The sequence below is a fragment of the Balaenoptera borealis genome, assembly GCF_965194805.1.
Source record: "Balaenoptera borealis genome assembly, chromosome: 1".
In the NCBI taxonomy this organism is placed as follows: Eukaryota; Metazoa; Chordata; class Mammalia; order Artiodactyla; family Balaenopteridae; genus Balaenoptera; species Balaenoptera borealis.
In genome coordinates, this window is record NC_138860.1 from 157,878,534 (window position 1) to 157,901,595 (window position 23,062).

A 23,062-nucleotide genomic window follows, 5' to 3' on the forward strand; every position below is an offset into this window, starting at 1 on the left:
AGCAACTTGACCACAGGCAGGTAGTTGGCGCCCTGGTCTCTGGCTTCAGTTTTCCTGTCTGTGGAGTGAAGTCTGGATATATTGGTCTCCAAGTCCCTTCCGACAGCAGTCTTTGTGACCAGTAATGCTGTGGGGAGGGGGCCCAGCAGAGGGCCGGGGACTCTGGAAAGGGGGGGCGTGGGGTGAAGCGGATGCCCTATGAGAGGAGGGGTCCTGATCAGGAGAATCTTAGTAAATGGGAGCTGTAGAAAGGAGCCTGGTGAGGGGCACCCCATGGGAGCCGGGGGCCTCTGATGGGGAGACGCCCAGGAGAAAGGGAGCTGTGGAGAAGGAAGGGGTTTTCTGGAGGGGGCTCTGGTGGAAAGGGGACCCAGCAAGGGGACTCTCATGAAGTGGCATGATGAGAGTAAGCCCTTGCTGGGAAGACATGGGGGGCTGGGGGTGTTGGTGAGTGATGGGATTGGGTCAGGGGTCAGGGCCTCTGGTAACCACTCTTGCCTCCTGTCTTCCAGGCTTACAGCTTCGCCATGGGCTGCTGGCCCAAGAATGGACTTCTAGACATGAACAAGGGCCTCAGCCTGCAACACATAGGCCGGCCCCACAGCGGCATTGGTCAGTCCCTCCACATATCCCTCTGGCAACTCGGTCCATCCCCTGCCCACATGCCCCAGTCCCCTGGCACACAGAGGGGTTCCATGGCTCATTCAATGCTCCAGCCAGGTGCTCCCCCTAGCTGGGGGGAGCAGGGAATGGGGGTGGAGTGAGGGGAGTAGTGGAATCTGACCATTGGAAAGGATCTCTCAAAACAATATTCAAGAGGAGGCTGGGGTCTGGGCTTTGGGTGGGTCACAGGTGGCCTTGGATTCAGGCCAAGGGATCCTGCCCTTGGCTGCATCTCTGATGGGTGATGTCCTCAGAGGGGTGGGCACATGTCAGCTTACCCAACCCCCGTGGAGCTAGAGAAGGCTGTTTAATATTGTTTCAAGTCTGTGGCCACTAAACTGGGCGATCAATGGGAGTTAAGGAGATGAATTATTTAAACCTCACCAGCTTTTAATTAGTCAGGGTCCTTCTGACCGATGGCTCTGTCCACAGGGTATTGAACTCCCCCGTAGGAGCAGCAGCCTCCATTGAGCGGTGCCTGGGTTGGGAGGGGCCACTTGGGGTACCAGATGGGGGTGCACCCTCAGGGGGATTCCTGCATGGGAGGGGGCTGGTTCTAGGCATTGGAGGCTCTGCTAGCTTCTTATATATCATTGTGGATATGTGTCTGTGAGTGTATGTGTGTGTGAATGGCACCTTCAGCTGCATGTCTCTGTGTTTGTCTAGGGGTTTATATGTGTCCCTGTATGTGTATCTTTTTTGAGGGATGCGTGTATGTGTGTATGTGTAACAGTGTATCTATATACATTTTCCTGGGGGCACCTGTCCCTGTATGGAAGCAACCATCAGCCTGTATGTGTATCCATCAGAAAGTGTGTTTGTTCATTTCTGTGTATCTTATTTTGTGTGTGCATCTGCACACATGTGCATACAAATGCTTTCAAGCAGAGTACTTGACAGGCATAGGCTTTGTTCCAAGTGGGGAGGAGCAGGGGTGTCCCTGGGTGGTGCTACGACATTATCATAACCTGTGTACCTTTGGGGAGGTATGAGGGGGAGGGGACTGGCAAGATAACACCGAAAGGGTCCAGTCACCTGCTACAGACTGGCCCCTAATCCTGTCTGCGGACATCACAGGTGCCTAGTAGAGCTGGGCATGCTGAGTGGATGTTCCTGTCCTCAGGGAGCTCACATCCTGGGAGGAGACAGAGACTGAACTGGGCAGTTGCCACCCAGGGTACTCAGGGTGGTGATAGAAACTCCTGGGCTGCCCCAGGGGAGGTTTCCCCTGTCCTCAGTTGCCAAGTGGCTTCTACTTCTTCATTTACATTTCACTGACTTCAGGGATGCCCCATATCATTCTTATTGGCCCCCAAGGCTCTCCTGGGGTCCAGGGGGAAAGAGAAAGTGGTCAACGGGCCTGGGGAATTGGGAGTACCCCACAACCACTGCTGTTCCCTCCCACAGGAGTTATTTTGTACAGCCTAGAGGAGACCCCAAACCTAGCAAGCTGATAGGCCTTGGAGGTCAGCAGAAAGTTTCCTAGAGAAGATGAGACTTGAGTCAGGGGATCCCTGAAGGATGAATAGGAGTTTGCTAGGCAGGCAGATGGAGGAAGGGTTTTCCACTTTGGGGAAACTGTGTGTACAAAAGCCCAAGGGCAGGAGGAAGCCTGACATGCTGAGAGGATAATTTTGGACGTCTGCAAGTAGTTTGCCGTGACTGGAGTGGGACATTTGGGTTAGGAAACGGCTAGAAAATAAATAGGGAACAAGCCAGCCTTGAATGCCAGGTTAGAGGGTGTGGCTTTTTGTGAGGTTCTGAGGAGACAGGAAGTTCGTGAGTGAGATAAGGACAGGATCAGAGCTCTGATCCAGAATCAGTGAGGCAGTTGGTGCTGTACACACTAGTTCTAAGTAGGTGCTCAACAAATGCTATGCTAGATGAATGGACAGTTAGTGAGTGAGTGAGTGGATGAATCAGTGCAAGCGTGACGGGAAAGGGAGGGACCAGAGAACCAAGGCCACTGAGAAGACTTGCATTGGCCCAGGGAAGGAGGAGCTGCCAGAAACTGAGTCTGCCTGGTGGGAGGGGCTGGCAGGACTGCGTTAATGCACCCCACGCAGCCTTGAGTTGGGTGCCCTGCTTCTGTGTATCTGTCCTGGGGGTGTTTGTGAGAGGAAGGGGTTCCTTGTTCCCACTTTCTGCTGCCTCCTGGGACTCAGTGATGTCATTCTTGTTGGTTCACCCATGTTGACTCTGGGGTGGGACCCCTGAAGTATTCCCTCTTTCTTCAGAGAAGAAGGTTTTTCCATCTGGGTGGGCCCCAGGGGACAGCCCAAGGCTACGAGTGACAATGAAGTCAGGGCTTTGGAGCCAGAAGCAGTTCAGGCCCCGTGACCTTAGACAAGGGCCAATGCTACCTGCCTCTCCGGGCTGTTGGGAAAGCTCAGCGAGGTCCCCTGTGTGAAGGGCCTGTGCGGTCTGAGCACACAGTGGCTGCTCAAGGAGCTGCCTCCTCTGTCGCTCTGCCCATGCCAGGGTCTCCCCAGGGCACTGGGGGCTCCTGGCACTTGGTCCTTGTATCTGTGAATGAAGAGGGCTGCCCTGCCAGCTCCTGGCTGGCTCTGAGGTGTGGGTGAGGGTGCTTGGAAGGAAGGGGGGGGGGATGCAGGGCATTAATTGGGCTGGGAGAGGCGGGGAGGGGAGGTGCGGGTTTTGAGCGGTGAGGTTAATGGCCCTCGCGCCAAAGAGACAGCTTTAATGAGCTTCAGCTGGCGGTGCCCCGAGTTACTGTGCGTGCTAAAAGGGTCGCGCTGTAAGAGTTTGATGTGGACTGTTTCCCAGCCCTGGGGTCAGGGGTCAGCTCCTGTCACTGGCCACTCAGGCTGGTCCTCAGTGACATGGTGCTAATTAACTGTGTGAGGAGCTGCCAGCCCGAAGTGGGGAGTGGTATGTATCTTGCTGGGAGGTGAGGCGGCACTGGTGATGCTGGGGAAGGGCTCTGCGGACCCCACAGCCTGGCCCTCTCCAGGAGCTGCTGGCTTCTCCCACAATGCCGTGGGGGGCAGTGGTGGGGTGTGCAGATCACCGAGGACCCTGGGCCCTGGAGGGATCTTCTGAGTCTCCTTCTAAGGTATGTGTGGCAGGGGAAGCCTGTGGGGCCTACCTGGCGGGGACTCCTGCTGAGCATTGGGGTGGAGGAGGCGCTGACAGAGTAAGGGGGCAGGCGTGCTGGAGGCGTGGGCTGTCGGGCAGGGCAGGGGCCTAGGCTGTGGAAGGGAGGGGCCCGCTGGGATCGGTGCGCCCGGCTGAGCTGTTTGAGTGGGAGCCGCAGGGTGTTTGGGTAGAGGAGCGACCTGGTCAGAGTTGGGTTCCAGTCAGCGCCATCTGAGAGTTTGTATAGGGAGGACTAGTGAGGAGAAATCACAGAAGGGGAGGCCACGGACGTGGGGGCGGTGTGTGTGTAATAAGGCATGCGGGAGAGGTGGTGGTTAGTTCAGGGCCGGCAGTGGCCATGGGGAGGGAGGTGGTGGACGTCTGCTTTGCATCTACTGTGTGTCAGGAGCTGTGGCAGGTGCTGAACGTGCGTTGGGAGATGACAGCCACAGGGCCCTGCCCCCACCCAGCTCACAGGTACGGTCGCCAGGATGGGGTGAGGGCTTGGCCCTGGGGACTGAGGAAGAAGTAGGGTTCAGGGATGGAGCTCCAGGCAGAGAGGGGGCTCGGGGGCTGTCCGAGTGGGCTCGTGGTCAGGGAGGGACGCCTCCTCCTGGGGGGGCGGATTTGCCCTTGGGAGCCTGGTGAGCAGGGTGGCATGGAGCAGGTTGTAGGTGAGGGGACTGCACGTTTGTAGGACTGCTGACTGGCTGGGTCAGCGGGCTCCGTCAACGCTCTTGGCTCGGGCGGCTTCTGAGGCAGGGCAGCCTCCAGAGGGGACTGCTGAGTGGGCCTTCTTTCATTTCAGCAAGTGGTCAGCACGGCACTCACATTACCTGGGGGCGCTAATTTAATTTTCACATTCTCATGAAGGCAGGCATTATCGTTCCCATTTTACAGATTGGGAGGCTCAGGCTTAGTTAAGTGACTTGCTTGAGGTCACACAGGAGCCAGGATTCAAACCCAGGTCCACCTGATCACAAAGCCTGTGTTCTCACCACCGTGCTGAACTAGGAGCACCTTTTTGGTCTTGGGCTTTGTGCTGCCAGCAGAGATGGTGAGGAAGAAAACAAGCTCACGTTCTGCGTTTCCCTCAGTGTTGTGTAAAACACACAGGTCTTGACAATCTTCGGTAGCAGCACCTGAGGAAGAAAGGGGCGGGGGCATCTCCACCCTTCACCCTGCTACAGTCGCCCTTGGAGCCAGGGCCCTAACACTTGGCTTCCAGCCTCCTCCTGACCCCGACAGTTAGTTCTGCACTGTGATTTCTGTTTGCTCTCCACCTCGTGGCCCAGGAAAATCCTGCCCATATTCCAGGGGCCCCCTCCTCTGGGGATCTTGCCTGGCCCTCCCACTGTGAGCGCACAGAATACATCCCTGGACCCCAGTTATACGTAATGATCAGGCCCTACGTACTTGACCTCTCTAAGGGCGGGGCCTGGGCCTCCTTCCCTTCCTTCTTTTTGGAAGTCTGCACAGGAAATGTCAGATTTCCCCTGTTGTTGGGACACAGAGGCCCCACAGACTGCTGGTGTCACAGGCGGGGAGAACAGTCGGAACCTTCCCTGGTGCCCTGCCCTGGTTGCTTACCCTCTCTGCTCAGGGACTGGGGGCCCCAAAGGCTCCAGGTGAGACGGGATGGCCCGACACCAGGTGGGCTCTCTCAGGAGCTTGCTGCCCAGCACAGTTTGGCAAGAGAGCGGGCCGGCAGGTGGCAGGTGGGGCTTGGCCCTGGGGGGCAGTGCTGGCCTGTGGGCTCCCCTGAAGGAGTGGGGTGTCTATCAGAGTCCAGTCAGAGCACATTAGCTCTGTGACATGGATCTCATTAGCGCCCGTGAGAGGTGTCACTGCAGGAGAATCGTTGGTTCAGGGAGATGCTTGTACCAAAAGGAAGAAAGGACAGTGACAGCCTTTTCTCTGCCGCCTCCGCTGCCGCGCTCCCTGGGCTGCCCGCCCTCCTCCTCGTGGGGGGGTGGGGTGCTGGCTAATGAGCTCGTCTGCAGTACAGCTCTGCCTTTCCCTCCTTGAAGTTCCCCGGTCCCTCTGAAGACCTCGGCCAGGGATTAGCACACACCAAACGCCAGCCCCCCTCTTGCCCAGCAGGGAGTTCCTTCTGATCACCTGCTCCTGCTGCCATGGCGAGGGAAAGAGGTGGGGCGAAGACAGAGCCACTGGGGGGCACCCTTGGAAGGCTTAAGCCCCTCTGCCTCCCTTGACAGAGTGACCATGCCCACCTCTCTGCAGTGGGCTCTTCCTTCCCAGAATTCCCATCTTCTCCTCCCCTCCCCTCCCCCATGACATCTCCTGCCCAGGCAGCGTCCCCATCCCTGTGGTGAACCCTCCTCCCAAGGCAGGGGAGAATGTGGGGACTCTGGCCAAGGGTCCAGCAGGTAGGATGTAGACCCGATCTGATCTTGGGCTTCCTGGCTGAGCTAGGGGCCTTTAGAATCAGTCAGAGCCCAGTCTGGGCTTTGGGTGACCTGAGGGTGGTGAAGAGTTGATATGAGGCTTCTGCAGACATGATAGCCCTGTCCCAGAGAGGCAGAGGGGTGCCTCGCCCCCTCCCCCCTGCTTTGGCCATCTTCAGGGCTGGGAGGGGAGGAGTCAGCACAGCTGCCTTATGAGGAGGCGTCAGAGACAGCTGGAGTGTGCTTGTTTCCCCAGCACTACCACTCCCCTACACCACCTCCCGCCTCTCCGCCCCATCCAGTTCTTTCTAGTGTGTCCCAGAGAAAGTGAGGAGCCAGGGGATGGCCAGCCACAAGGAGGGATAAGTCTCCAGGCATTGACAGGGCCTCCACTGGCCTGCCTGCATTAGTGCTCAGGGCTGCTCACGCCTTCCCCCCTGAGCTGGCACCCTTGGAGTCCAAGGACATCTGAGGAACTGGTCCTTGCCAGATACCAGGCTCTAGTCTTCAGGAGCAACCACAGATGGAAAAATGGATGGACGGATGGATGAGTGTAGTGACAGGTAGATGGAGGAGGTTCTGGTGTATGTCTGTGTGTGTGAGATGCACTGGGAAGTACAATCTTTGTTTCCCTACCTTCCTAGCCCCAGGCCTGGCTTGGCCTCCCCTTGTCTCTCTCTGTATCTCCTGTCAAACCATCGCAGACGTAAATGACAAAGAAATCAGAAAGACAGATCAATGCTGGCCAAATTAGCACTTGCAGATAGACTGTGCGGGGATGTCAGCGCCCTGACCCCTGGTGATCTTGCAGCCTCCGCTGCTGATATTATGCAAATTGCATCCATCTGGCAGGACCTGCGTGCTGGCTGCTCCTGCTCAGAGGAGTAATGGGCTGGGGGTGGGCAGGAGTGTTGGAGCAAGAGTCGGAGTGAGTGTGTGCGTGTGTGTGCATGTGTGAGCATGTGCTTGAGTGTGTGCGAGGGCGTGCGGTGCCCACCAAGCACTGGGCGGTGATGGAGTGATTGACAGGGCAGATAAGGGGCTGCATTGGATTCCTTTGGGCTGGGGGATTAGGAGCAGCCACAGATGGGAGATAACTGGACTTCATTTCAGTTTATTTTCCTCCTTATCCCCTCTCCCCACCTTCACTCCCCGAAAAACACAGTCTCTGTAGTTCGTGTTTTCATCAATATTTGCAAGTCATTACCACTGGTTTAAGGTGAGAGACAATGTCAGGGCCCAGACCAGGCCAGCGCTTCCCCCGATCCTGTACAGGTCTGGTACCCTGAGAATTAACACCTAGAGCAGTCCAGTCAGCCTCCACTCCAGTGGTGTTCACAACAGCCCCTCCTTCCAAGCCCACAGTACTCAAGGGACGATCCATACCTCACGGACCAGCCTTACTAACCTACCTCATCTGACCTCAAGCCACCTGACAGTCCTTAAGCTGGGCCCCTGCCCCTCCCACCTGAAACTGCTGTGTGACATTCCTGCCCCCAAGTTTTGGTTCCAGCATTGGTGCTTCTGCCCCTGGTATCAGCTGGGTCCCCTGGGAGCTGCTTTTTTTTTCTGCAGGGCTCTGGACCCTTCTTCACAGCTCCTTCTGTCCTTGACACTATTGACCCAGCTGGACAAAGCGAGGCCTGTGGCCTGTGGAGAAAGGAATTTGTTTGTTTGGTCTGGTCTGAATCCGCCATCCACACCTGTATCCTTCCACAAGATTTGCTGAGTGCCAGATGTACTACAGAGGACTTTATGTCTGTAATCTCATTGAATTCCCAAACCCTGTGAGATTGGGGCTGTCACCTCTACTGTATATAAGGAAACTGAGGCTCAAGAAGGTTGTCATGCACCCAAGGCAGCAGGGCAAGGAAGCAGGAGAGCTAGAATTTAAACACACATCTCTCTAGGGTCAGAGCTCTTAACCACCAAGCTCTCCTGCCTCACTGCCATGCCACCAGCCGCAGACACTCACACATCGCCATGCCTGGATCTGTTTAAGGGAACCACCCTTGCACAGTAGGCAGACAAGTTCCTTCAGCTCCTAGCCTCTGAACACAGACCCTGACCCAGACCAGACCCCCTACCGGGCAGAAACAGCTGAACCAGCCCGAAGGGGACAGGATTCAAATGCATCTTGCCCTCAGGAGCTGTGTGTCTGAGACAGTTGGGCTGTAGCAAGAAGGACACACAGAGGACAGAATGCACCCAGCGGCTGAGCCAGCCCAGGGATATGTCACAGCACGTGGCATCCAGGACCCTGCAGCTCAGGGAGAGGTGCTGAGCCACTCAGGCCAGCCAGCTGTGGCTGAGGGAATAGCTGTCCCAGGAGCCCTGCCAAAACTGGGTCCCCGCTGTACCCTCCCACCAGGCAGGGTTGGGAGCTGGGAGTGCTGGGGACATGTCCGGGGACATGTGTGCAAGGGGAGCTTGTCCTAATGAGGAGAACATGGCTGCTAGTTAGGCGAGGGGCGGGCAGGGAGCCGCAGAGCTGATTGAAGGCAGGGGCAGGGGTCAGACAATTAGGCCCAGATCCGGCCGTTTGATGTGAGTTCTGAGGCCTCAAAGCCTCCCTTCAGCCCGCTCCCTCCACTCCCTCCTCTCCCTCCTCTTTCCTTTCTTCTTCTGCCCAAAGGCAGGAGGGATGGAAACGCTTACTCTCACTGTTACTATTATTAAACTCTGCAGCAGGCCAGCCAGACCCCAGGACTCCTGCCCACAGGGGGCACCCCAGGCCCCCAGGAGGCTCCTTGGGCCCCGAGGGGGCATCTGGCCAGAAGCCAAGGCCAGCCTGAGGACAGGGACGAGATGAGCCCTAGGGCAGGGTAACCCTGCTGCCTCTCTTGCTTCTGAGGGAGTGAATAAGGTTGCCCAGTGGGGATTTGGTCCTGGGGCTGCCGGGGCCACATCCCAGGCCCGCTTAGACCATCACCTCCTGCAGCTGCCTGGTTCTTTCCTACTCTGCCCTGGGGGTTGGGGGTTAGGGCATGGATCATTCATGCTCATACCCCGTCACACAATCTTTGTCTGCAGCAGTCACACCAGAACCTTGCCCCACAAGATAAAGATACATAGAGCCGCATGGCTCCACAGTGCTGTCACAGTCATACACCAGGGCAGGTCCCCACCCCCCATATGAGGGCCACACGTACCATCACAGGGTCCTTACACCCACAGGGTCTTGCACAAAAGCCCTGACTGTCTCTGTGGCAGGGCTCTGGGAGCTAAGCCCCTCCCGTGGGGTAGCTGGGAACCGCAGCCCAACCTGGTGTCTACGGTGGGTGGGTACCCTTCCAGTCCCCCATCCTAGGTAATAAGCCTTGAGAGCTGGTACTGACCAGAGAGTGGGAGGAAGCCAGATTGGGGGGGGGGGCAGTGGGTAGAGGGAGGGTGGGAGCAGAGATAAATGTTAGCTCATTTCTTCCGTAATTAGTTACTCCCTCATCCCCGCGTTGTAATTGTGAACAAGCTGTAATGTTTAATTAGTCTGTAAATGAAACCCCAATTTCATAATGGCCTGGCTGACAGGGCTAAGTGAGCAGGGGGGGAGGCAGAGGGGAGGTAATCGGGAGGGCCTGCGGGGGGTGGGTGGGCAGCAGGCTCATGGGCTCACCTCCTCCCCTCTTCAGCCCCAGCCTGGCCTCTGTCAGGGGAGGCTCTGTGACTGATCCAGTCCTTGCCCTCCTGCCTTTAACATCCTCTCCACTGGCCCTTCTTACCAGAGAAAGGAGAGGGAAGGGAAGGGTCCTGGCATCCTCCTTCCTCCCTCCCTCCCCTTCAATTCTCTGGTTGGGATACCACAGTCACAGCCCAAGCTAGATGCTTCTGGTTGGAGAAGCTGGCTCTGGGGGGCCCAGGCCCTGTGACCCCAGCAAGGATGATCCTTCCTCCCTAGGTCCAACCTTCCCCCTCCCCAAGTCATCCTACTAAAAGGCCCTTGCTTGCTTGCCCCTGGACTTCAGGATCTGGCCCTACACCTCAAGGAGCCAGTGATTGGCATAGGACTGGCTCCTCCCCCTGCAGTCCGACTGCTAAACGGAATCAGCATCCGCGCTAGGCTGGCACCCCAGGCCAGACGTTACTCTCGGTAGGTATCTCCGCAGACTGCGATGAACCGTAGCTGCCGCAGGGGGGAGCCCCCGGCCCCATCGCGGCCTCGTCGGCCTCTGCCTGTCTCCGCCACAGCATCCTCGCCGTCTGCACGCGCCCCCGCCCCGCCTGCTGCAGCCATAAATCTCAATTTACGAGGGCGGCCCTGGTGGGGGAGGGAGGCAGCGCCGCTAATGACGGCTCCTCAGCCGGATTTTTCATGTTGCACAGTCATAAATTTTTAAGAACAGCATGGGCAGCACGTTAGCGAGTTATCGAGGCTGCCTCCACGCTGGCTGCCCAGCTCCAAGAGAACAGAGACCCGGTAGGGCAGAGGAGGCATTTGGGGCAGGGGTGGGGCCCGGCAGTCAGGCTAGCCTGAAGGCAGGGGTAAGGCTGGGCCAAGCAAGCAGGCTAGCCTGAGCCTTCTCACAGGGCGGGGTTAGTGCTGCCAGAGCAGCCCCAAGCCAAGGACAGGCGCATGGGCGGGATCAGGCCTGCGGGCACACAGCCCATGGCGTTGGGAGGCGCTGACGGATGCCTCTGCTCCAGGACTTGACACCATGATGGACGGAGAGCCTGGAGACACATGGATTTTCAAAGTGGCCACTTTGAATAGAATTACACACCCCTGATCATGCGCACAATGAGGTCTCTGCCCTGGCAGAGCTACACTTGGTTCATAAACAAGGTGCCTTCTAGGATTGTCTTCAAGAACTAGGGTCCCTGGAGTCACCAAGGGAGATCCCTGGGGAAATGCCCCCACAGAGGGGTTAGATCTATGGATATGCGGGAGCCAGGAGCCTGGAGCCAGGCTGACCTCATCCTGGTTACGGCCCATCACTTCAGGTTGTGTGGTCCTGGGTAAGTCATTCACCGTCCAGGGCCTCTGTTTCTTCCTCTTTAAAATGGGGCTGATGATGGCTCCCACCTCTCAGGCGTACTGTGAGGCTTACTATGAAAGTACTGTAACATCCTGCGTACAGGTTAGCTCGTTCCGTCTGTTTAGATCTCTGGGGAAGGATCTCCCCAGAGAGAGATTCGCTCTTGTGCGGTCATTCACTCAGCAGGTGTTTGCTGGCGTCTCGTGGGTGCCCCGTCCAGTGCTGGGTTTTCAGAGGTGAGGCAGGTTCCTTCCTGGGGGGTGATGTGAGCATTGTGGCCGAGGCCGGTCGGTGTCCCCAGCCCTGGCCTGCCACGGGCACACCTAAGCTTCAGGGTGCTAAGGCCCACACTGGCCCCCTCAGAAGCCTCCAGGCCAGACGCTTGCCTGAGTTTCCTGATCTGTGCAGTTGAAGGTTCATAATCTTGACCGCCTCTCCGGTGTCGCAGGTGCAAGGTCAGGCCATCAGATGCTGCTCAAGTCGGCAGAGGTGGTGTGAGTGTGTGCTTGTGTCCGGGTGTTCAGGAGGACTCTGTGCTAATCCGCCAGGACAGATGCTGGTCATTCAGGGAGAAGAGCGCTCCCTTCTCAAGCCTCTCTCCTCGTGCCCCGTGCGCGGCAGCACAATGCCCTCCCTCATTCTCTGGAACCTGCCATGCCTTCGATCACCTCAGGGCCTTCCCACGTGGCTTTATTTTCCTTGGGAGCCCCCATTCCCACCCTTGGCCTAATCAAGTCCCGCTCCTCCTGCAGAGCACAGCTCAGTTTGCTTTTCAGGGAAGCTTCCCTGACTTGTAGCCTTGGTCAGCGCCCCTCCTCTGTGCACTGCGCCTTTGGAGCATCCCGTCACAGTCCTCATTAAGAGGTTGTTTAGTGCCTCTCTCCCCCACTAGATTGTAAGTTCCCTGAGGGCAGGAATTTATGTCTGTTTTGTTCAGCTTGTATCCCCAAAGCATAACATAGTGTCTGACTCTTGTGGGTAGATGGTGAGTAAAATGTGTTGTTCTGAATTGAGTTAAATTGAGCTGAGATGGCCCGGCCCACCCCTGGGTGCCAGGGCAGGGGGAGGGGGCTAGGGAAGTGCCTGGAGCTGAGGTGGTTCCCATTAGTCCTCATGATTAATTCACAGCCACACTGTGATGGAGTGGGCTTGTCCCCAGTCAGCGCCTCCGCTGGGGCCCACCTGTTAGCGACAAACAAACAAAGGGGATAAATAATGCATTGGGAGCTGAGCCAGGCAAGGCATCAGTATTGAAATTAATAGGGATTAGCTGAGCAGCTTGAGGATGAAATATTTACCAGGTGGGACTGGGCTTAGGGAGGGCAGCCCCCCCTCCCAGAGTCCCCAGGCATCGCCAGGCCCTTCTCCAGGGCATCATTGGCGGGGAGTACGGAGCCCCAGCGCCACAACTTCCGCCCCCAGATGTCTTGGTTCAGGACAGGCTGGCCAGGTCACTTGAGAGTTCAGGTCCCAGCCAGTCTCCCGGCACAGCAGGTCCTGAGGAAATGAAGGTACTAAGAAGGATGGAGGTGGGGAAGGGGCCGAAGCCGCCGGCACGTTGGAATCTGAGGAAGGACCGTGACTGATTTTCAGGGCCTGGGCCTGTCTGGGCTTCAGGTGGCAGATGTCATGGCTGGAGTAGGCTCACCTGTGATTTGTCCCTCCACCCTTCGCTCTTTCTTTTCCTCCAGTCCTTCCTTCCCTACACTTAATACATATTTACCGAGGGCCTCTGTTGAGGTAAACTTAGTGCCCCCAAAGGGTTTGTGGTCCAGCAGGGAGTGACAGAGGCAGTCACATGGAGGAACATGGGTGCTGTGGGAACACACAGAAGGGGTTCCTAACGCCTGCATGGGGGCACAGGTAAGGCACCTCAGGAAACCACAGCACGCCTCCATCCCTCAGGATAGACGAAGGGGCGCTCCAGCTGAGCAGTGGGGGAGGAGCTTCCCAGGCAGAAGGAAGAGCCCATGAAAAAACACGTGAGGGAGAAGCGCCAGAACTCCGTGGTCCAACAGGAGAGTGGGAAGGATGAGGCCAGAGGGGGACACCTGGGCAGATCCCCAGAACTTAATGTAGAAGTTTGGATGCTATCCTGAGAGCAGTGAGGCACCGTTGGAAGTGGTGGTGATGGTTGTCGTTTTAATTATTAACTCTTAAACTTTTTACTTGGAACTCATTTTACATTTGCAGAAGCCTTTCTTACCCAGCTTTCCCTAGTGTTAACATCTTACCCAATCATAGTACAACTATCACCACCAGGCCATTAACATTGGTATTACTTCACTGTTAACTAAACGAAAGGCCTTACTTCAGTTTCACCAGCATTTCTACTGATGTCCTTTTTCAGTTCCAGGATCATTGAAGGGGTTTAAGACAGGCAGTGAAATGACCAGATTTGTGGCTTAGAAGGACGCTATAGAGGAGATTGGCAGGGGCACTAACGTCACCTGGATGAGGGAGGGTGGTGCCCTGGACCAGGGTGGTGGTAGTAGGAATACAGGTTTAGAAACTATGGGGAAATATATGGTAAATAAAGCTTAGGGGTGGATAAGTTTGCCCAGGGAGAGTGCAGAGAGTAAAAAGGGAAGAAGGCCAACGACCACTCTGAGCAACACCCACCTCTTAGGGGGTAGTCAGGAGAAAAGGCAGGCACGGACAGGGGAGCTGGAGGAGGGTAGTGGAGAAAAGGTGGTGTCACTGAAACCGAGGGAAGAGTTTCAAGGCATGAGTCAGTCCACTGGGTTGATCTAAACCTGAAAAGCTTCCATTGGACTTCAGCCCCATGAGGCCATAAGGATTGTTAGAGAAAGCAGTTTGGTAAGGCGCTGCTGGGGGAAATCAGATTGCAGGGTGGGAGAGGAGGAAATGAGACCTTTGGCTACGAAAGGGAGGAAAGATTGGGTCTTAGCCACATGGGAAAAGGGAAAAGGAATTAAAGGGAGCTTGTTTTTAAAGGTGAGAGAGATTTAATATATTTACATGTTTTCATGAAGGAACCAGTGCAGAAAAAGCAACTGAAGCTATATCAGAGAGAAAGGGGGTTACTCACAAAGTAAGACCCCTGAAAAGGCAGTCGAGTTAGACTCCAGAAACCAGGTGGAGTGGGGGGATGGGCTTCAGAAGTGACATCAGGACAGTTCCTCTTTTGTATCAGGATGAAAGGCGAGGACTGGCACAGGTGCAGGGGTGTGGCTTCTGTGTTTCCTGTGAAGTAGGAGATGAGGTTGTGTGGCTGAGAGGGTCAGGGCGATGTTGGGGGTAGGGAGTTTGAGAGTTGTGGAAAGTAGAGAAAGTTGGAAATTGAACTAGGGAGAAAGGGAGAGAGAGCATGCGCACTGATCAGGCACATAGGAAATGGGGCGGTTTTATACACCCAGTTGAGGTTGATGACTGTGATTTTATGAGTTGCGTGAATCTGTAAGGTTTCAGTTTTCTCTAGTCACACTCAGCTCAGGTGTAAGCATGGAGAAGGCAGAGTTTGGGTTTTTCCAGGCAAGGGTGATGGGAGAAAAGAGGAGCAAGAGAGTTGAGACGATTGGCAAGAAAGGACTAAGATGGTGGACCATGGAATCCAAGCTCCAAAGCGAGGTGTATCAGTTATGTTGCTAGGACAGAAACTGCTTGGTATGTACCCAATAGCCATTGACCTTCTTTCTCACTAAATAGAGCCCCTGGATAATTAGGGGCAGCAGGGTGTACCCAGTTAAAAGACTACTTTTTTTTTTAGTTTCTCATACAGCTGGATATGGTTATGTCTCTGAGTTCTGGCTAGTGAGATAAAAGGAAAAGTGTGTGGGTCCTCCAGGAACAGTACTGAAAGGGAAATGACTTAGCTGGAAAGTACATTATTCTTGCTTTTTCCTTCTTCCTCTTTCCTAAAATGTGGATGTGATAATTGGAGCTTCAGCAGCCATTTTGGACCATAAGATAACCTGGAAATTGGAAACGACATGCTCAGAAGGGCAGGGGAGAAAGAAGCCTTGAGTCTTGTGATTTTGTGTTGCCATGGGACTTTGAAAAAGTCAACTTAAATTGCAAGTCAGAGACATAAAATCCTTTCTCAGTAAAGTTGTATTTTCTTCCCTCTGTTTTCACCTGGGTTCCCACCTAAGCTTGACTCTTTTAGCCTTTATGGTAACATGGCCTGTGTCCTGAGATACAGCAGGAGACAATTTGAGCAAATGGTTTTTTTGTTTGTTTGTTTGTTTTATAAATTTATTTATTTTTGGCTGCTTTGGGTCTTTGTTGCTGCTTGCAGGCTTTCTCTAGTTGCGGTGAGCGGGGGCTACTCTTCGTTGCGGTGCACAGGCTTCTCAGTGCGGTGGCTTCTCTTGTTGCGGAGCACGGGCTCTAGGCACGCAGGCTTCAGTAGTTGTGGCACGCGGGCTCAGTAGTTGTGGCGCATGGGCTTAGTTGCTCCGCGGCATGTGGGGTCTTCCCGGTCCAGGGCTCAAACCCGTGTCCCCTGCATTGGCAGGCGGATTCTTAACCACTGCGCCACCAGGGAAGCCCTGAGCAAATGTTTTAAGAGAGCATAACAAGGGTTACCAGCTTCCTAGCCTGAAATAGTGTCCTCATTGCCCTTTGCCTCCCTTCATTTGTTTGGTCATTCTCTTTCCTGCCTTTACATTCTGTATGTTAGTAAGCTTTTGGCTACAAGAAAAAGAAAACCCAATTTAAATCTTAAATAATAAGAGGGTTTATTCCCTCACAGAAGAGGTAAGGTGATCCTAGGGTTGGTTAATTCAGCATCTCAGCAATGTCATCAAGGACCCAGATTTTTTTCCATTGTTCTGTTCTTTTATCTTCAGCATGTTCTTCACAGGCTAACTCCCCTCAAGGTTGGAATATGGCTTCTGCAGTCCCAGACATTATGTGCAGACGTGAAAACATCCAGCAGAATATACAGGACTATTTTCCCCTCATGGTTCTCTTCGTAAGAGTGAAGAAATTTTCCTTGAAGGTCTTTGAGCAAACTTACCATCATATCCCAGTAGCCAGAACACTTGGCCCCTCCTAAACCCATGGCTGGCAAGGGGGTAGGATCCGCACAAATGGCTCAGACCACGGAGGTTTCCCTGGGTCAGGGAGGGAGGAGCGGGCTCTGCCAGCTTCGCAGAAGGGGAGTGGCTGTTGGGTAAGCAGTCAAAAGTGGACGGGGAAAAAGGTGAACACAGGAGGGGGATGTATCTGGAGATACTAGGGATGTAAACGGTTTCGAGGTTCCAGTGAGAGGAAAGAAAAAGCATATTATCGTCAATAACTGGGAATATTTGAATTTAACATTTCAAAGGTAGCACAGTGAGGATGTTAACAAGGTGGAGGGTGTGACTGTGGAAATGGGTGGAAATAAGATATAACGGAGACGGTTGTTAGTGCTGAGGTCAAAGAACAAGAGGCTGGCGGCAAGTTTCTCAAAGGACAGGATGTAGAGGCTGTGACAGCCTCTCGGGAAGGAGGTGGCCGTGGTCTGGAGTGATAGCACATGCTCACAGGAAAGGCCTCAGATATGCTGCTGGCACATGGGTCTGGGGCCAGGTCATAGGTGCCTGGGGCATACACACAAGTAGCCTAACCTCTCCCTATCCCTGTGTCTCCATTTTGGAAAGAATCTGCCCTGATTGGTCAGGCCACTCTGGAAGGGTGTGAAGCCCTGTCACCTTCCTGTTGGAGCCACTCAAGGACCCCCAGAAGACAGTCCCACAGGAGACCCCTAGGGACAGGGTCAGGTGGGAGCTCGGTTGGGGCAGAAGTGGCTGCCAAGTACGGCAGAGGTGCTCAGCTGTTCTCAGTAGCCACCTCTTCCCCTCTCCCCTCTCCCCTCCCAGTCCAGGTCCCGTTCACTTTGCCTTAGGTTATCAGGCACTTTTATCTGTGGCGTCCAGAGCCAAAAGAAGGGCAAGGCTCTTGGCCCCTCTACCTGGATGGGGCCTTGGCTGGGGACGAGTTGGGGGAGGCGGGCACCCGTTGTAATGGCCAGAGCAGCCGCCCTGTTACTACGGCGTATTTCACTTTTAATTCTGACATATAATGTAATGATCTTTTTTAAGGCCCGATGATATTATCTGCCTGACTAGATTATTGAGTCTTCATCATCTCCAGATAAATTTATGGCCAGGATGAGGCTCAGGATTTATCATCAGTCAATAGAGCTCGATACTCTAACAAGGCGTGTAATAAGATATACATATTTAATGATCCAAGGGGAGGAGCGCTAATGGGAACCCAGAGTGAGTGGTCCACGGGCCGGGGCTCTGCCCTAGGGCTGCCATAGCTGGAGGGGCGTGGATGTGGTCTTTGCCCCGTGGTCCCCAACTCTGGTCGTCCTCAGGACTGCCTCAGTCTCCTCCTTGTCAAGACCCTGAGGGAGAGGCACTAGGGACAGTGTCAGAGCTGGGGCCCAGAGGGCATACACGCGCCCCACTGGGAACTCCTCTCCCTGCTTCCAGGCCTTGGAGGGGTTGGGGTGTCCTTAGACCTGTACGTCCAGGCCCCTGAGCATGAGGGTGGGCCCACAAAGGGAGGGAGTGCCGCGGCTATGTGCCCAGCCCGCGCTGATGGTGACGGATGGTTTTTCATTACAGCCTCTCAGGTCCTGCCCGCGCCCTGTGTGGAAATTCTATTTATTCCCTAATTTGTAAAAATTCCCTCTTTATCTGATCCCAATCAGGGCGGGGTAATTGGCTCTCTGGGGCAGCGGCTGGGGTCCTTGATGAAGAGCTATGTGGATGTACCCAGCCCGGCCCCCGCCCAGCCCGCCACCAGGGCCCACAATTAATAATGATTTGCAAATGGCAGACAAGCAATAACACAGAAAGATGTGGCATCCGCGCTGCCTCTTCATTTCCTCCCCTCGCAGATATAAATGGCCACAGAACAAAAACCCAGCACTATAAATTCTGGAATTAGTTATTCACCGGGATAAATGGGGCCTGGAGCCACCAGCCCCTCTCCCGCCACCCTTCTTGCCTACTTTCCCCAATCCGAGTCTGTCCCCAGGTGTGTTCCTGAGCCTGGCCCCTGGCTCCTCTGCATCTTTGGCTCCCAGCTCAGTTCCCCAGCTTCCTCTTAGACCCTTCTCCACCACTCTAGCTGCCCCTTCCTGTGTGGCCCAGAATTGGGAGTGGACACTCGGGTCTGTAGCTTCCTCAGCCTCCGCCTCTTCTCATTGACCTCTCTGGCTGCCAAGTCTGGCTCCTGTCCCCACTCTGCGCTGGGGTTTAAATGAAGTTGATATGTCCTGCCAGTCCTGGGAGTCTGGACCTGGGTTAGTCTTGGGTGTCTTCTTTGGCATTTGGGACCTGTCCAGTCATTTGCCTGGCCAGGTTTGAGTTGGGCTCCTGGTGGCCAGATGTCCTGTAAGTGATGCTGTGCTTACTGGTCAGGCTGTTGTGGGCTGTTGGCACAGGCGTTTCTGGGCACTGTGCCCTCTCGGCCAGGCGCATCCTCTCCCCACCCCCCAAGTGGCTGTGAGCTGGCGGGTAATGGGCGTGTAATGGCCTCATTTCCATGCCCGGCCTCCAGAAGCGGCGGTAAGTGTTTGATTGCCTTAATTTCCAAACACATCATTATCCCAGCTTTACCAGCGCTTAATAAACACTTTATGAGGATTTTTTTAAAAACATCTTCGGTCCGCATACTTCTCCGAAGTGATAAACTCTAATTAAGTCTAATATTTAAAAATATGGTAATGGTGAGTTGTTTGAATAAGTGGACTGCATTTCTGTAATTTCATTATTACGTAAAACACGCTAATTATTTGGAGCGCGCTTATTACGGAGAGAGAAATCGCCTGCTAATCAAGATGAAATTGCCTTTTCCCCTTATTGTGGAACCACCGTCATCCTTCACCATCAGCCCTGTGGCACCTCCGGGCACCTCGGTGGGGTGGAGGGGGGATGCGGGGAGGGGCTGGAAGAAGGGGTCACTTTGGAGTTGAGGCTATAACGGCCCCACCTGGGGGGAGGGGGAGGGAGCCGTGGGAGCCGTGTCGGTGGGGAGAAGGGAATCTATGTCTGGAGGGTGTGTCGGGTGGGCCAAGGTCACCCTGTCTGGGGGCCCAGGGGACTCTGTGGGTCATATCTGGGACAAGGAGCAGGGGTTGGGGGATATCAAGGTATTTCTGTTGGAATAACAATATTATTATTGGATATTATTGGAATAACGACACCAATACTACTAATAATAACTAACCCAGCCACTGTTTTAAGCACTTCACAAATAAAAACTCATTTCATCTTTTTAACAACCCTTTGAGGGAAGTAGTTGCTATAATTATCATTATTATTCCCATTTTAGAGAAGAAGAATCCAAAAACAGAGGTTAAATAAAGTACAGTAATTTGCTCAAGTTCACACAGTTACTAAGTGATGGAGGTTGGATTCGAACCCAGAATCTAAGGATATACAGGGGCCCTCTGCTGGTTTAGTCCTAAATTCCCTGCCTTGGCTTCCTTTCTTCTGAGTTCCTATTTGCTGTTGTGCCCTGAATTGCACCCAGCCATGGCTTGAGATGCGGGCCCCCAGCACCGAGTTGCCGATTTAGCAATAAAAACATAGGAACATCAGTTAAATTAGAATTTAAACAGATAAACAGCAAATAATCTTTTTAGTATAAGTGTGTCCCATGTGGGGCTGGGGACGTATTTGATCCGGCAGGCCCACTGACACTTTGCACTCAGGCACACTGCTGCCAAGGTGTCCTAACAGACAGACAGAAAGAGGTAGAAACAAGATGAGGTTCTAGAATGTCGACATGCGCCAGGTTCTTGCTCTCTTTTCCTTGTCATGGTTCCTGCTCCTTGTGCTGTTCTCTCCACCCATCTTTGCTCCGTGGGCTCCAGCCCCATTCCTCACCAGCACCTGGAGATCACTCATAAGGTGTGTTGCCAGGCTGAGCTTTTTAGGCAGGAGGCCTCAGGTTGTGTCTATGTCTTCCTTTAGGCCACATTGCCTCACAGCCCTGTAAGGTCAGCGGCTTGTCACCCTGCTGCTCCAGGTGTCCTCTCAATCTGGTTTGCTTCTTTGATCATTTCACGTTCATTCTCTTTCCTGTCTCCGACAGATCCATGTGTGGGGATGGTATATAAGATAGAGGCATCGTTTCAAAAGCATGGGGCAGGTGTGGACAGTTTGATCAATGGTGACAGGACAACTGGCTATCCACTAGGGGAAAAATAAAGTTAGATCTTCTACTTCTCACCACATACAAAAGTAAATTCCAGACAGATTAAAAAGTTAAATAGAAAAAGTATTCAAAGAAAATACATGATAGTTTTCTAATAACACTGGGATAGAGAAGGCCTGTTTAAGCAAGATATATAGCCCAGAAGCCGTAAAAGAAATGCCTGATAAGTTTAGGTGTCTCATAGAAATCTCAAGACTTAATACATCCGAAGGTACGTTCATCACTGCCCCAAACCTGCACCTTCTCTGGTTTGCCTCATCTCAGTGAGTGGCACTCAGATCCTAGACGCGTCCCTCCTCCAGCCCTCCCAGCCCCCTCATTAAGTCTTGCTCATTCTATTTCCTAAAAATCTCTTGCCTCCGTCTGCTTCTCCACATCACCAGTATATCTCCACCTCCATTTCCACCGCCACTGGCCTAGTTCTGGGCCACCATTTCTGGCCTGGACCAGAAATACATAGTAGAGTCTGCTAGTTGCTGTCTCTGCCTTCCGCGTTAACACCTCTAATCCTTGAAAGATAATTCTGAAACACAAATCGGGTCCTGTCATGCTCCTCCTCAACCATGTGAGTCTCCCCATCATTCCCAGAACAATGAAATTATAAGCTCCTTAGTCTGGCATTCGGGGCTCTGCAGGGTTTGTTCTAGGCGGCCACTGCTGACCTCGCCGCCTTCGTCTCGCCGCTCCCCTGCCTCTTATTCTTCATCATCCCCAACCTGCTCAACTTAAATTTGTGGGGGACACTCCACATTTCCCCTCCAGAAATGTGCCTGTGCTGTTCCGTATGCTGAGAACTCCTCCCCACCTCAACCCCAACTTGCTGGCCGGCCCTCTCTGCATGTTTAACTTCGTCCTCCCAGGAACCCTTTCCTGATCCTTGGACTGAACAAAGTGCCCTTTTTTGTGCCTCCTTCTCTCATAGCACTGTTCACACTGCACCACTTATAGATGCAGTCTCTGAGCTCCTCAAGGGCAGGGAGCTGCAGAGTCTGCAGCCCTGTGGCCCAGCATGGCCCTGTGCAGCCGGCACACAGAAGGTGTCAGTGTGTATTTGCTGAATGAATGAGTGCATGAATAGATGGCCTTCCAAGAGCTTCCTTGGGTCCGTTCCCTCCTGAGGGTGGCCCTGGCCCAGGCTCTGCATCCCGTCCTCTACCGTTCAATTCCCAGACAAGTGCAGCCAACTGGAGCGTGTCAGCCTCAGGTGGTTGCCCTGTGTGTGTTCTCACTGGCTGTCCTAAGCGATCTGAGCCACCCTTCCACTAGCAGCTATTTTGCCAAGCAGATATTTGACTACCCTTGGAGCCAGCCAGCAAGCTCATCCTTTGTTAGGTGCTGGCCCCACTCACCTCTCTGAGGGGTTTATGCAGCCGACCCCTCCATTACAGCCTTGGCAACATAAAAACATTAAGAATTAATTCCAACATTAGGAATATTAATGCCCCCCAAAAGAAGAGGGCAGTCTTGTCACAAGTTGATGTTCCTGCAGGAACATAAAAACAGGTTAGTCTTCTAGAATTTGGAGGTGAGGAAGACCTACTCTTGGAGGCCTCCATTGTGGGCACAAGGCTCCCTGCCCCCGACCCCAGAACAGCCTCAGGCTGGCCTCAGTAGCTCAATGACGTGCCACAAGGTGGGGCTGCTGACCCAGGAGGCCCCAGAGCTTCGAGCAGAGGACTTTCTGGGAGGCTCACCCGGTGCTCTCTCTGAACTTATGGTCTATTAAAAGCCCAGATTTGTCTCTGTGCTGATCAGTGGGTTGCACTGACTCTTAGGTCGGCTTTCAGGGCTGTCTTCCCCAGTCTGGGTCTCTCTTCATTGTGGTGGACCAGTTGCAACAAGTTAAGACTCCAGAATCCCCAGTGGACAGGGTCAGTAGTCAGAGTTTGTGGTGCGAGTGACAAGTGGTTTCACCAAGTGTGCTGGCCCCTGTGTCATCTGTGCCACAGATTGTACAGTATACACCTTCTCACCATTGGGTCATCCAGAAAACTAGCATCCTTGCCTTCCCTTCAAGAAGAGAGGAGGTATTCCAAACATACAGCATGTGCAGACATGTGGGTGTATCACTGTTCAGTCCTCCCAGTAACACTGAGGTAGTATCTGTTGTCACCCCTAGTGAACCTGAAGTTTGGAGAAACTCGGCACTTGCCGCAGGGCACACAGCCAGTGGGCGAAGTTAAGACTACAAACAGGTCTGACTCCGAAACCCACTTTGTCATTTTCAGAAAACATAAGTGGTTCCTTGAGGTTGGAATCCGGGCGTTGGGGGTAGAGAGTGACGGGGGTGAGACCAGAGATAGCAGGGATCTGTTTTTGCAGGGCCTTTAACTTGAAGTCATAATAAGGAGTGTGTAGACTTGAAAGTGAGGGCAGGGGAGCCACTGAAGGGATTTAAAGAGAAAAGAATGTGATCAGATTTGTGTGAGAAAGATCACTTTGGCTGTAAGAGAATGGATAAAAGGGAAAAGAAAGAGGACCAGCTGCTGTTGTAAGAGCAGGAGATGATGGGGTCTGGACTGGGAAGTGGTGCCAGAATGAAGGGAAGTAGATGATGAGACAGAGAAGAAGATAAAGCCTGCAGTTCACGCTTGATTGGATTTGGGGGGAAGGCAGGATGTCAAGCTTGAATCAGGTTTCTTCTGGGACATTTGGGAGTGCCATTCACTGGGATGGAGAACACAGGGGAGAGAAGGAGCTTGGGGGAGAAAATTAGTTCACTGCTGGATG

At 53.8% G+C, this 23,062-nt stretch overlaps 1 protein-coding gene across 15 annotated transcripts in view; it reads left to right on the forward strand.

Moving 5' to 3' along the window:
- ERI3 (ERI1 exoribonuclease family member 3) overlaps nucleotides 1-23,062 on the forward strand; it is a 128,173-nt gene that overhangs the window by 102,339 nt on the left and 2,772 nt on the right. For 14 of the 15 annotated variants that reach the window (XR_014236940.1, XR_014236941.1, XM_082365508.1 and 11 more), the window contains one exon: nucleotides 513-612. The exons of the other annotated variant lie outside the window; for it this stretch is intronic. Coding sequence is in view for 12 of the 14 variants with exons in the window: in XM_082365508.1 (XP_082221634.1) it covers nucleotides 513-612 (100 nt within the window). In the remaining 2 variants the exon portion in view is untranslated. The remainder of the gene's footprint in view (nucleotides 1-512; nucleotides 613-23,062) is intronic. 15 annotated transcript variants of the gene reach the window in all.